Genomic DNA, 12,889 nt, shown 5'->3' with positions numbered 1-12,889 from the left:
CCCCCCCCCACCCCGAGAGCGGCGGCGCAGCGGGACCGGGACGTTGCCGGGCCCCGACGCCCCCCGGTTGTTCGGCGGGTCCGCCGGGCCCCCCCCCGCCCGCGCTGGCCCCCGGGATCCCCGGTGACGTCACGCGGCACCGGCCGGGCCGCGCTGCGCAGGGACCGGGGGCGGCACCGGGCGCGGGGGCGGCGGGGGGAGAAGGGGGTCCCGGTGCGGGGGGGGCTGTCCCGGTGCGGCCGCTGGGGAGCGGGGGGGGGATCCCCGCCCGGTGCGGGGCAAGGGGGGCCCGGTGCGGGGGATCCCCCCCCGGTGGCGCCTCCCGGGAGGGTGGGGGGGGGCCGGTCCGAGCCGGGGGGTCCCCGTCCAGCCCGACCGGTCTCGGGGGGTCCCGGTACAGATCCGGGGGTCCCCGTCCAGCCATCTCAGCCCCACGGGGGTCCCGGTGGGTCCCGGTGTCCCGCTCCCCGGGGCCCGTCCCGCTCGGTTCGTACCTGGGGGGGGCGGCGGGGGCGGCCGCTCCAGCCCCGGTGCCCGCCCGGCCCGGTGCGCTGCGGTGCCGGTGGCGGAGCCGGGCGGGGCGCAGGTGCTCCCGGCCCCGCGTGATGTCAGCGGCCGCCGCCGCCCCCTCCGCCACCGGGGACGCGCCGCCATTTAAAGGGACCGCGGCCCCTCCGTGCCGGGGGTGGGGGGAGGCGGCGGGGGGGGGCACCCCCGCACCGGGACCGCGCCGCGGGACAACCCCCGCGACCCCCCGATCCTCCGTGGGGCTGAGCCCGGCCCGTCACCGGGGGCGGTCACCGACGGAGCGGGGGGTGGGGGGCGCTCCCGGTGCCCCCGGTGTGGGTGTCCCGCGGGCCCGCACCGGGAGGGCCGGGCCGGCCCCGGGGACCCCCGAGGACAAAGCGGCAGCTGCCGGGGCCGGGCCGGCTCTTTGTGCTGTGAAATGGTGGAGCTGGAACGGGGCGGGGTGGTGCTCGCGGGGGGGAGGAACGATGGGGTCAGGGACAGACAGATGGACACCGGGCTAGGGACGGGCACGGGACCAGCATCTGTCACCTCCTGGGCTGTCCCCGCCGGGGACAGGTCTGAAGACCCCAGGGGAGAAGGGGGTCCCCCCCCTCCTGGTGACCCCACAGGGTAAGTGGGGGCTCTTCCCCCTCCTGGGGAACCCCAAGGCCGGGGGTCCCGGTGCTGCTGCAGCAGCTGAGCCCAGAACCCAGCACGGGGTTGGGGGGCTCAGGGAACCCCAGCCTTGCCTTCCCCATGCAGGGGGCTCACAGGACCCCGACCCCTCCCGACCCCTCACACCAGGAGCCACAGCACACAGAGCCTGGGAACGTTTTCACCGATGTTTTATTGGAAATGTTAAATACTGGGGGTCCGGCCCCAGCGGAGCTGGGGGGCAGGGGGGGTTCAGGGGGGCTCAGGCGTGTTCCTCTGCCAGCTTCTCTGCCTTGGCCACGGCCTCCTCGATGGGCCCCACCATGTAGAAGGCCTGCTCGGGCAGGTGGTCGTATTCACCTGGGGGGAGACACCGTGTCAGGGGGCAGCGGGGGGGCCCAACCAGGCTCTCCCCTAGTCCCCGGGGGGGCCACCTCACCTGCCAGGATCTGCTTGAAGCCCTTGATGGTCTCCTTCAGAGGCACCAACTTGCCCATGTGGCCGGTGAAGACCTCGGCCACCTGGAAGGGCTGGGACAGGAACCGCTGGATCTTGCGGGCACGGGCCACTGTCAGTTTGTCCTCCTCGGACAACTCGTCCATGCCCAGGATGGCAATGATGTCCTGCAGCGACTTGTAGTCCTGGGGGGGACACACAGGGGGGGTGAGCAGCCAGCACTGACCCCCCAGGACCCCACGGGGGGCTGCCCGTCCCCCCCCCCTCACCTGCAGGATCTTCTGCACGCCCCGGGCCACGTCGTAGTGCTCGGGGCCCACGATGTTGGGGTCCATGATGCGGGAGGTGGAGTCCAGGGGGTCCACGGCCGGGTAGATGCCCAGCTCAGCGATGGCACGGGACAGCACCGTGGTGGCATCCAAGTGGGCGAAGGTGGTGGCAGGGGCAGGGTCAGTCAGGTCATCGGCGGGCACGTAGATGGCCTGGGGGGGAAGGGAGGGGACGGTGGGCCCCAAGCAGGTGATGTGGTCTCTCCCAGGGACCCCCCTGGGCCCTGCCCTCACCTGCACTGAGGTGATGGAGCCCTTGCGGGTGGTGGTGATCCGCTCCTGCATGGTGCCCATGTCGGTGGCCAGCGTGGGCTGGTAGCCCACGGCCGAGGGGATTCTGCCCAGCAGGGCCGACACCTGCGCGGGGACAGAGCGTGAGGGGGCTGTGCCAGCGCGGGGCAGGGGCACCCCCCGTGCCCAGCACGGACCTCGGAGCCGGCCTGGGTGAAGCGGAAGATGTTGTCGATGAAGAGCAGCACGTCCTGACCCTCCTGGTCCCTGAAGTACTCGGCCACCGTCAGCCCCGTCAGGGCCACCCTGGCGCGGGCACCCGGGGGCTCGTTCATCTGCCCGTAGACCAGGGCGACCTGCGGGTGTGGGATGGTGCCCCAGGTCAGCACGGTGTCCCTCTGGCACCCCCTGCATCCCCCCACCACCTCCCCAAGGGACCCAGCTCCCCCCGGGGGACCCTGCACACCTTGGAAGTGGCATCTTTCAGGTTGATGACCCCAGACTCGATCATCTCGTGGTACAGGTCGTTGCCCTCGCGGGTCCTCTCGCCCACGCCGGCGAACACCGAGTAACCACCGTGGGCCTTGGCCACGTTGTTGATCAGCTCCATGATCAGCACGGTCTTGCCGACGCCAGCACCTCCAAACAAACCTGGGAGGGGGGAACGGGGGTCCTGCTCAGCCCCGAGCCAGCCCAGCTGCCCCCCGGGTCTCCCTTCAGCCCTTTCCTCCTCAGACGGAAAAAAGCGTTGCTTCAGCAAGCTCAGGAGAACGAAAGTCAAGGAGTGGATCATCAGCGAAGGAAAGTGCCCCAGGGGGACCATCAGGAGCTTTAAGGGGGCTGGCAGGTGCCCTCCTCCCCAGACCCCCCTCCCACTCTGGGGGTCACGTACCGATCTTGCCGCCCTTGGCGTAGGGGGCCAGCAGATCCACCACCTTGATCCCCGTCACCAGGATCTCCTGCTCGACGCTCATCTCCACGAACTCAGGGGCCTCGGCATGGATAGCAGCAAACCTGGAGCGGGAGGGGGACAGGGAGGGGCTGAGCAGCTGCCCCAAACCCCCAGGAGAGCAGGATCCCCCCCTGTTCACACCCGCACGGCCGCAGCACTCACTGTTTGGTTGTGATGGGGCCCCTCTCGTCGATGGGCTCCCCGATGACGTTCATGATCCTGCCCAGGGTCTCGGGGCCCACGGGGATGCGGATGGGAGCACCCGAGTCCAGCACCTTCTGGCCCCGGACCAGCCCCTCGGTGCCGTCCATGGCGATGGTGCGCACGGTGTTCTCCCCTGGCCAAGGACAGCACGGTCACCGCAGCGTCCTCGGGCTCACCCCGGGCACAGCTGCCGGTGGCTTCCCCGGGCACTGCCAAGGGGACGTTCGGCTGAGAGAAGGACGCAGGAATAAAACAGCCCAGAGGAAAACGAGAGCCCAGGCTGCGCTCCAGCTGCAGCCCTGCGGCCGCAGCCCTCGAGGGCAGCCATTTTCCTCCTCCTCAGATTGAAATCTGTGGCTTCAGCAAGCTCAGGAGAACGAAAGTCATTGGAAACATCATCACAGGAGGACATTCCCCCCACCCCCGTCCCCTCCGTCCCTGGTGCCAAGCGCTCACCCAGGTGTTGAGCCACCTCCAGCACCAGCCGGGTCTCCCTGCCCTGCACCTCCAGGGCGTTCAGGATGGGGGGCAGCCCCTCGTCGAACTGCACGTCCACCACGGCCCCGATGACGGCCACGATGCGGCCGGTGGTGGAGCCGGCCTTGGCGGCGGGGGCCGCCTGGGCCGCATAGTCCCGGCCTGGGGGGAGAGGGACGGGTCAAGGTCGGGGAAGGGCAGCGCCGGTGCCTCGGGGGCGCGGGGACGGGGCTCCCCCGCGGGTCTGGGGGTGTGCCCGAGACCCCTGGATTCCCCCGTGAAATCAGGACCCCCTGAGCGCCCCTCGGTGCAGCCAGGACCCCTCTACCCTCCTCGGTGCGCCTGGGACCCCGCGAAACCCCTCGTCCGATACACCCGGGGCCCCCCGATCGCTCCTCCGTGCACGCTGGACCCCTCAGTGCGCCCAGGAGCTCCTCCCTCGATGCACCCACGACCCCCGGAACCCCCAGAGCCGCTCCCCCATGACCGCACGACATACACCCCTCCCGTCCCCGCTAACGGGGACCCGCAGCCCCCGCGCCCCCCCCCCCCACGCCCCCGGCCCGCTCAGGCCCCAAGGTGACCCCGCCTCGTCCCGCACTCACGCGCCCCGAGGGCGGCGGAGGCCGGGGCGGCCCCGCGGCCGAGGAGCAGCGGGAGGAGGTCACGGCCCGGGGCGGCCCCGCGGGGCAGCAGCGGCCGGGCCGCGGCGGCGGCGGCGGCGGCGGAACGACCCGCGAGCCCCAACATGGCGGCGCCGACTGATCCGCGGGTCCCGCCCGCCCCTCACGGCGCTCGCGGGGCGGGGCCCCGGCGCGCCCCTGTCTCGCCCATTGGCCGCCGCGCCGGCAGAGCCCGCGCTGCCATTGGCCGCGCTGAGGCGGCGCCCGCTCTGCGCCTCCTCGCGATTGGGTTTTGGAGCCGTTCGTCAAGCCCCGCTGCGGGTTGATAGGGTGAGGCGGAGAGGAAGAGGCGGGGCCTGGCCGAAGGTCGCCGGAAGCGGCGGCGCACGTGGCTCTGCTTGTCCTTGGGCGGGCGCCGTGACCGCGACGGGGCCGCGCTGGGCCCGAGACCGCCCGGGGGTCACCGCACCGGGCCCGAGACCGCCCGGGGGTCACCGCACCGGGCCCGGGGGTCACCGCACCGCCCCGAGGGGCTGCCCCGCACTGGGCAGGCCCCGCACTCCCCGTTGTCTCCCGCAGGGGAAAAGCCCCACCCCACCGGCTCCCCACGAGAAGGGAACCCGCCCCCCGGGGGAGCAGAGCCCACCGCACCAGCCCCCAGCTGCCCTTCCACCAGGAGCAGGGATCCTCCCCGGGAGAAGAACCCACCCCACGGGCCCTGCTGCCCCCCCCCCCCGGGGGGGTCTCTCCCCCCCCCCCCCCCCCTGGGAAAGGGGCCCCCCCCCTGCCCCCAGAGGAGGGGGTCCCACCCCACTGTCCCCCCCGGAGGGAGGACTCCCCTGCCCCTGCCGCGGTGAGGAATGCACAAGGCCCAGGCCGAAGGGAGAGCCAGGGGAGTCTTCAACAGTTTATTAGAAAGAATGCAGACATTAAAAAAATCCCAGCTGCTCTGAACATAAATTGAGGTTTCTCAGCCCGGTCGCAGGCCCCACGGTCTGTCACTCGCTGCCAAACCCACAGTGCAAATACGATTTGGTCTAAATGTACAGATTGACAAAGCAAACAATGTACAGCCACTCACCCCGGGCGAGGAGGGGGGAGGTCTGGGGGGGGTCACACGGAACCAGGGACAGGCTCCGGCCACCGGCACCGCTCGGGGGCTCGGGGGGGGCCCAACACCAAACGAGGAGAAGTTTTAGGTTTTTCCTTTTCAATACGAACTTTAAGTGGAACAGACCTGAAGACACCACAGAGGGATGTTGCCTCGCCTGCTTGAATTTGGGGAGCCAATGACAACAAGTTTTGTTCCCGGTACAAACGGACAATTTCAGGCCGTGGAGGAGGAAAGAGGGGGGGAAAAAAATGCTCAACCATTTGGTGTAAATTCAGGGGTTCTCCCATTGTAATTACATCTGCTACGAGGCAAGGAGGCTCTGTAAACTTTATTGCAACTGTTCTGTACGGATTGCCTACACCTCAATTGGGGGGTTGGTTTGTCTTTTTTTTGGAAGTCTGGAAAACGGTTCATGCATAACGTTATTGCCTCTCGTGGCTTAAGACCGCCCCGTGCCATGGGACACACCTACCATCAGTGAAGCCATTTAAAATGGACTGAAAATGGGTTAAAGGATGCAGGATCTCCCTTTAGGGCTATCAACTCAGGAATTCTTATCTCAATTATGAAATGTTGTGATGAAGTTCTTTCCCCAAAACCCTGAAGACGACAGTTTTCCTTACTCCAGATCCGGCATTTCTAGAGAGAGAGAGAGAGAGAGAAGAGAATTGTTTTAGGGCTGGTTTGTGGGGTAATGTGGGGTTTTTTTTAGTTATTTGTTTTTCTAAAAGCTACCAGAGCCCCATTATGTCACAAGGGACACGAGCAAGACGACCTGGCCCTCGACCAAGGAGGGCACAGAGCAGTTTGGGGCCTCTTCCCAAGGGAGATCTGTGCCAGAGCCACCCCGAGCACGTGCTGCTCCTGAAGCCTCAGCCCCTCCCTGGGACTGCAGCTGCCTGGGAAGGTCAAAGTGGTGTTTGGGGCTTGTGTGGAGAGGCTTTCCCAGATTAGGCTGTCTCCCAGCACTGGCTTCATCTCCTGCCAGGACTCGGTGGGACGGACGGGGGGAACATCTGCCGGCCCTGCCCGAGGCCTTCAGCAGCTGTGTCAGGGGAAAACAACAACTTACTTTCATCATCACTGTCTGGTGAGTCCTGCAAAGGGAAAGAAACAACATTAAGTGGAGCAGATGGCCCTGAAAGCGCCTTTCCTCTACCACCACCCCCCAGGAACGAGCTGCTGCTCCCAAATCCAGCGGGAAGCTGGATCCCCTTTAGGCAGAGCAGGGATTTTGAGGAACTCTGGGTTCCACAGGACTCAGCGAGCTCAGTTTGGCCTCTGCAGAGCCCACAGACCCACAACAACCCCCAGTCACTGCAGAGAGACCCAGACTCCAAACTGCAAGGTGCCCCCACTGGCCTCAGCACTGCTGAGAGGGAGGGAGGCGACTTCCCCAGGTGACATCACCCGTCCAAACAAGGTTTGGGGCTATTTAACCCTTCTGCAGTGCTGAAGAGGGGAGCACAAGACTTCTTAACCAGCCCTGCCCGTGTTTACTCCAACCACATACTCACATCATCTGCCCCATCTACTTCTGGCAAATCTACGTCGTCGTCTCCACCCATGTTGTTCATCATCTGCTCAGAGACAGAACAGCCACGAGTCGAGGGGAATCCAACCCCATTCTCCTCCCAAAACCAGCCTGAAATGGCTCTAAACCAACAGCCCCCAGCTGCTTTGACAGGGCAAGGTAAGGATGCAAGAAAATCTGGGATTAATCGCCCTGCAAACCCCGAACCCCAGGAATTCCTCACCCCCTACCTCGGAAAAGCGATCGAAATTGGACATGTCTTCATCTGAATCATCTTCCCAGTCTTTCCAGTTGTTGAAGTCCACGCTGAGCCAGTTGAGCTGCACCAACACAAGGAGTTACTTAAGGACAAGGAATCCTTTAAGGACAAGGAAGTTCCCGGCTGTCAGTCAGAGCAGGTTAACGAGAGCTGCCGCCCGATTGGGAGCAGGAAAAGTGACCCAAAACTGCTCCAGAATTCAAACATGACCCAAATATGCACTAAATTAAAAGCCAGGGGGGGCAGCAGGTGCCCAAACCCACCTTTGCCCTCTCTTTTGTTAACCTTGGCCATGCCTGACCAGACTCTCCTTTTCGTAAACAACATAAGATGGATCTGTCTGTTCTTTTATGCTTTGATTCCTGAAAAAGAGCAAATACCCATTAGTACCATCAGGATGAGCTTCACCACCAACTGCTGACATCCCTCAGCTGTCTTAAACCTCTCCACTTATTCTTTATCCTGAAAAACACTTCAGGATAAAATACTCTGTCCTGAAAAACAATTCCATGGATCTGAGCTCAAGCATATTCTTACAGGTTAAGGGACTCTTTGCCCCAAAATCCCAGGAGCAGCCTAAAGAACAGATGGGATTTTTCAGGATCACAGAACTCCAGAATGGTTTGGGTTAAAGATCAGCCCACTCCACCTCCTGGCCCTGGGCAGGAACAGCTTCCACTAGACCAGGCTGGTCCAAGTCCCACCCAACCCAGCCCTGAACTCTTCCAGGGATGGAACATCCACAGTTCCAGCACCAAGAACACCCAAGAGGAGCCTCAGGATACTCACATTTGGATCGATATTATTAAAAAGGTCGATTTCGTTTAAATGTTTAAAGTTATCACTTCCTCCAAGACAACTGCAAAGAGGAAAAAGAAGTTGGTGTTTAGCCCAGGACATGTCGTGGAACAAAATCTGCTTCTCCTCAGCCCTCGGGGACCTCCCTGTGCCCGAGTTACTCACCTGAACGTGAGTTTGGACTTTTCAAAATTTACATTAACATCTTTGCTGTCTTCAACACAGAACTCGATAAAGACGTAGTCCCTCCGGTCGTACCACTTGGCAGAGGCAGGCTGCCTGTGGGCACAGCAGGGTTGGGCATTTCAGCAACAAATTCAACTAAAAACCTCCCTCCTGCCTTCAAAACCTGCATTTCGAGCTCATCATTCATCTTTAAAGCTGCTCAAGGATGAACAAAGATGATGTGAATAAAAGAAATGATGCATTCAGTGCGTAACACCCCCAAGAGCTCCTGGGAGGAGCCACTGGAATCTGAGAGGCTGAAATAAATGTTTCAGCAGATCAAAATTGTGATAAACTTTAAGATGAGCTACTGCAGACGAGGCAGAAGCTCCACCACCTCCCACAGCTGCCTGGGCAGATTTCAGGGTGGTTTTTGCCACCCTAAGAGTTAAAACCAAGCCCAAGCAAAAACACTGAGAAAACCTCTTTTTTGGGCACTGACACTATTAAAAAATAGATTTCCTGTGATGGAGACCCAGCTGGTGTCAGCACAGGTACGAGAGCTGGAGAATCCTTGCTCCAAACTCTTCCTAGAACCTCCTGCACACTCACACTGGAACTCCCACACACTTTGGAACTCTCCTCCCTTTCCAAAACCACCACAATAGGTAACAGCACGTCCAGGGCAGCTCTGGTGTTTGCAGTTCCACCTGAGGACTCACCTGCAACGCTCTGGCCGCGCTCAGTGGACTGGGGAGAGAGACCCAGCAGGGCCTGGACACCCTCCTCCCCCCTCCAGTTATTCCCTGGCAACTGTGGCCCAGCCCAGGGAACGCCTGCATTCCAGGGGAACCAAAGAGCCTCCCAGCAGGGCTGTTGCTAAGGCACAGAGGCCACGGGTGTTCCTCACACTCCTCTGTCTTCCTGAGATCACAGAATCATGGAATGGGTTGGGAGGGATCTCAGAACTCATCCCTCTGGGCTCAGTGCTGCTCTACAAGCACAATTATTAACTTTTCAGACCATTTATTAAGGTGACCTTTGCTAAACTGTCAGGTCAGATTTTGACTCACCTGATCATCAATTGATTAATTCTTGGCATTGAGCTGTGGCACATTTAGGGAGGTGACTCACGTTCCCCAAACGTTCCTACCTGCTCCCATCCACACGTCCTCAGGATGAACCACAGCAGGGCCCAGCCCAGCCCCAGCTGAACCCCAAACCAGCCAGCTCTGAGCTCCCCCAGTGCCACGGGGACTGGGACACACTGGTGCCAGCCCAGGGAAAGGCTGGGACAGCAGCCACGATGCCTCTGGCAGCCCCAACACTCTTGTGGGTGCAGGAACACCTGGTCAGAGGCCAACATGCAAGGATTTAACTCCCAAGAACACAGAAACAAGAGCTTTCTGAATTCAACCTCGAGTTTCAGCAAAATGCTGTTCCAGGAGAGAAAACCTGACGCTTCCCCTTGCGGCTGCATTTCAGGGAATGTTAATTATCACCTTGCTCAGGTGAAGTGCAGCAGCACAGCAGGAGTTCTCTTACTGGGGTATTTTTAATTCCTTCTTGGGCACAAGGATCCTCTTCTAACAGGGAATGAAAGACTCTCAGAGGAAAAGAGCAGGAGAAACGCCCCACTCTGTTCCCTCTGTGTGGGGAGACAAAACCCCAGCGTGGGACCCTGGGGGAGTCACTCCAGCCCCGTTATCCAACAGAAATCTCAGTGTCCCTGCCCGGGTGACGCAGGGGCTGAGCAGTGTTAACACTTCCCAGTTCTCAATGTCAATGGAGACATCTCCAGCCTTCCCAGGGAGCCACACACATCCCGGCTCTCGGCCGTGACCTCGGGATCTCCGCCCAGAGCGGGGGTTTGAGGCACAGAACTCACAGCACGTCCAAAAATCTCGCTCAGCTCAAGGAAAACACACACACACATCCGAGCTGGAGAGGAATGAGATCCCAAACAGATTTGGCTCGGCCATAATTCACGTTTCTGACCCCAAACCTGCGCCGCTTCCCCAGGAATTCAGCGCCGGCCGCCCTGAGCTGCCATTCCAGAGCTGCCTCTCCTTCTTTTATCTGCTCTTCCAATCTCGCCCTCCCAAAGGGAGGAGGGGAAAACCTCCCCCTGAGCCTCGGTCAGAACTCCCCGTCCCAACCAGTCGCGCAGGACGCGCCGGAGCTGCCGCCCAGAGCCGGGACCGGGCGGAAGCCGCAGCTCGTTCGTGTCTCCTGCCCACACGGAGATTCCCAGGAGACAAACCACACACAGCAGCCCCTGCACGTGCTCCCGGCGCTCCAGAGCCGTTCCCACACCCCCACGGAACCGTCTCCTCCTCTCCCAGGCGCTGGAGCACCGCCAGGACCCGGGAGCAGGGTCACCTGTTGCACAGAGTTCTGTCCCCGCCGAGCCTCGGCCTCCTGCCAAGGGGGGGCTCCGGTTGTCCCTGAGCCACGGGACCGAGTTCTTTGGGAAGGAGGAGGTGACTCCAACGTGCTCCCTCCCTCCCGTGTGCTTCCCGGGGGACGAGGCGCCGTGTTCCACTCCAGAGGGTTTCCTCTGTCCCGTCCACCCGCGTTCTGGGGACTTCCCGAGCTCCTCTGGCTCTTCCAGGCGCCACATTCCGACGACAATTGTGATTCCAGCAGGGTGGAACAGGTTCTAGAAGCTTCCCAGCAGCACTGACGGGCAACGTGGAGGCTCAGCTTCACCCCAGAGCCCTTGTGGCTCTGCCCGATCCACGGTGGCTCCATGGGGGCTGCGCTTCCAGCCTGGATATCCCTGGATACCCCTGGATATCCCTGTCTCTGGCACAGCAGCAGCTTCTGACCCGCTGAACTCACGAGTGGAATCTCAGATCTCACTGTTCGCGGCGATTCAGGAAGTTTCCAAACCTGTCCTGGTATCCTGTGCCTATGGAATCCTGCCTTTGTTTCCTGGGAGCATCCTGGGAGCTCCCACAGCCCGAGGACACTGCAGGAGTCAGATTCCCAACAGGATTTACCCCCCAGACAGCAACAAAACCTGTTTTACTGAATTAGTTTTCTTTCCACTTATAAACCCCGGAAAGGTGCTTTTTTAATTAAAAAAAAGCCTCATTTTAGATTTTAGACGACTCCACGCAGAGGGAGCAGCGCTGCAGTTTCAGGATGATGAACTTTACAGAAATTAAACGAAAAAAGTCCAACTTTATCACGTCCCTCTCGCTTTCAGTCATGTTAGGATGAAGCAGCTCCACCATGGGGGGTTTCAGAACACAAGGAAACGCCTGACTGGGGACAAGGGACCAAAAGCCACCAGTCCCCGAGGGGTAACTCTGTCCTCAGACCAAATTCCTGACAAAATAAAACCTCAGCAAGTGCTACAACCTCCAGACATTCCAGCCAGACACGTGGAGGTCACGGAACCACGGAATGGCCTGGGCTGGAAGGGACCATAACTCTCATCCCATTCCACCCCCTGCCATGGGCAGGGACACCTTCCACTAGCCCAGGTTGCTCCAAGCCCCGTCCAGCCTGGCCTCGGACACTTCCAGGGATGGGGGAGCCCCTGGGAAATCCATTCCAGCGCTTCACCACCCGAACAGGGAGGAATTTCTTCCCGGTATCCCACCCACCCACCCCTGCCCTCTGGCAGTCTGAAGCCATTCCCCCTCGTCCCGCCGCTGGAGGTGTGGGAATGGCAGCTCCGGGGGCAGCGCAGCCCTTCCCTCCGCGGCCACATTTCCTTCTTAAAAGTCGGTCCCGCACGTGAAAAACTCCATCTCGTCTTCCCCGGCGCGTTCCGAGGGAACGCTCACACCGAGCCAGAGCTCTGCAGCCGGCAGCTCCCGCCGCTCTCGGGTGGCCGAAGCGGCCCCAGGAGGGCCCCGGGGAAGGCGGTGAATTGGGGCTCCCCGGGAGCGCGGGATCCCGCCCGGGATGCACGTGGAGCGGATCCAGCACGGGCAGCACCGGGGGGGTTCCGTGCCGGGCTCCTGCGCTTCCACCCGCTCCTGAGGGGCTTTCTCGCTGTTCCTCGGTCTTTCACGGAATCGTGGAACGGTCCGAGTTGGAAGGAGCCTTAAAAGTCCTCCCGTTGCACCCCTGCCACGGGCAGCGACACCTTCCAGCAGCCCGGGCTGCTCCGAGCGCCGTCCGGCCCGGCCTTGGGCATTCCAGGGACGGGGCAAAACCCGGCGGTGGGTTTTTAAGTGGAAAAGTGGAAGTTTGTAAACAAGATTCGCCCGTCCGCGCGCTCCGGGCGGCTCCACGCGCTACTTACCGGGAGTTTTCCCCGCCGTTTCGGCCGCTACCGACCGGCGGGTGCCCGGCGGCCACCGACCCCACCGGGCAACGCACACAACGATCCCCGGCACCCCCCGCCGCCCCATTCATTCGGCGCAGCCTCGGGCGGGGGCGGGACATCCCGCCCGCACCGCGGGGCTCCGGGGCCGCGCCGGTAAACCTACCCGCCCGGTAACCGGGGCCGGACCCGCCGCAGTTAAACCGGGGGCAAAAAACCAACCCGGGGGCAAAAAACCGACCGGGACGGGACCCGCCGGGGCCGCCCCAAGGTCAGCGCGCGGCTCGGAGCCCCCGCG

At 62.4% G+C, this 12,889-nt stretch overlaps 2 protein-coding genes and 2 non-coding genes across 5 annotated transcripts in view; all 4 read right to left on the bottom strand.

The window, feature by feature from the left end:
* Nucleotides 1–1,338: 1,338 nt before the first annotated feature.
* On the bottom strand, nucleotides 1,339–4,588 carry LOC113962949 (ATP synthase subunit beta, mitochondrial). The gene is made up of 10 exons (XM_027673745.1): nucleotides 4,419–4,588; nucleotides 3,793–3,975; nucleotides 3,295–3,469; nucleotides 3,073–3,194; nucleotides 2,647–2,831; nucleotides 2,378–2,536; nucleotides 2,184–2,306; nucleotides 1,890–2,102; nucleotides 1,604–1,805; nucleotides 1,339–1,524 (listed from the first exon to the last, which is right to left on the bottom strand). Exons 1-10 carry the CDS (start codon nucleotides 4,561–4,563, stop codon nucleotides 1,427–1,429), a joined length of 1,605 nt encoding a protein of 534 aa, XP_027529546.1. The 5' UTR covers nucleotides 4,564–4,588; the 3' UTR covers nucleotides 1,339–1,426.
* LOC113962952 lies at nucleotides 2,907–2,982 on the bottom strand. The gene has a single exon (XR_003532611.1). It is a non-coding gene; the product is annotated as a small nucleolar RNA SNORD59 (small nucleolar RNA).
* On the bottom strand, nucleotides 3,671–3,744 carry LOC113962951. Its single transcript, XR_003532610.1, has one exon. It is a non-coding gene; the product is annotated as a small nucleolar RNA SNORD59 (small nucleolar RNA).
* Nucleotides 4,589–5,323: 735 nt separating the features above from the next.
* Nucleotides 5,324–12,889, bottom strand: part of LOC113962947 (prostaglandin E synthase 3) — a 7,741-nt gene continuing 175 nt past the window's right edge. The window contains exons 1-8 of one of the 2 annotated variants that reach the window (XM_027673743.1): nucleotides 10,457–11,521; nucleotides 8,307–8,420; nucleotides 8,133–8,202; nucleotides 7,607–7,705; nucleotides 7,315–7,404; nucleotides 7,068–7,130; nucleotides 6,623–6,647; nucleotides 5,324–6,189 (exon numbers count right to left, since the gene is read on the bottom strand). In XM_027673743.1, coding sequence (XP_027529544.1) covers nucleotides 6,170–6,189; nucleotides 6,623–6,647; nucleotides 7,068–7,130; nucleotides 7,315–7,404; nucleotides 7,607–7,705; nucleotides 8,133–8,202; nucleotides 8,307–8,420; nucleotides 10,457–10,929 — 954 coding nt within the window. In that variant the 5' untranslated portion in view covers nucleotides 10,930–11,521 and the 3' untranslated portion in view covers nucleotides 5,324–6,169. Of the gene's footprint in view, nucleotides 6,190–6,622; nucleotides 6,648–7,067; nucleotides 7,131–7,314; nucleotides 7,405–7,606; nucleotides 7,706–8,132; nucleotides 8,203–8,306; nucleotides 8,421–10,456; nucleotides 11,522–12,889 lie in introns of those variants that run through there. The other variant, XM_027673744.1, reaches the window with a different exon arrangement.

Source organism: Neopelma chrysocephalum, unplaced genomic scaffold (genome assembly GCF_003984885.1).
Source record: "Neopelma chrysocephalum unplaced genomic scaffold, ASM398488v2 Primary Assembly neopelma1_186347, whole genome shotgun sequence".
In the NCBI taxonomy this organism is placed as follows: domain Eukaryota; kingdom Metazoa; phylum Chordata; class Aves; order Passeriformes; family Pipridae; genus Neopelma; species Neopelma chrysocephalum.
This window is presented reverse-complemented; position numbering and strand designations above follow the sequence as displayed.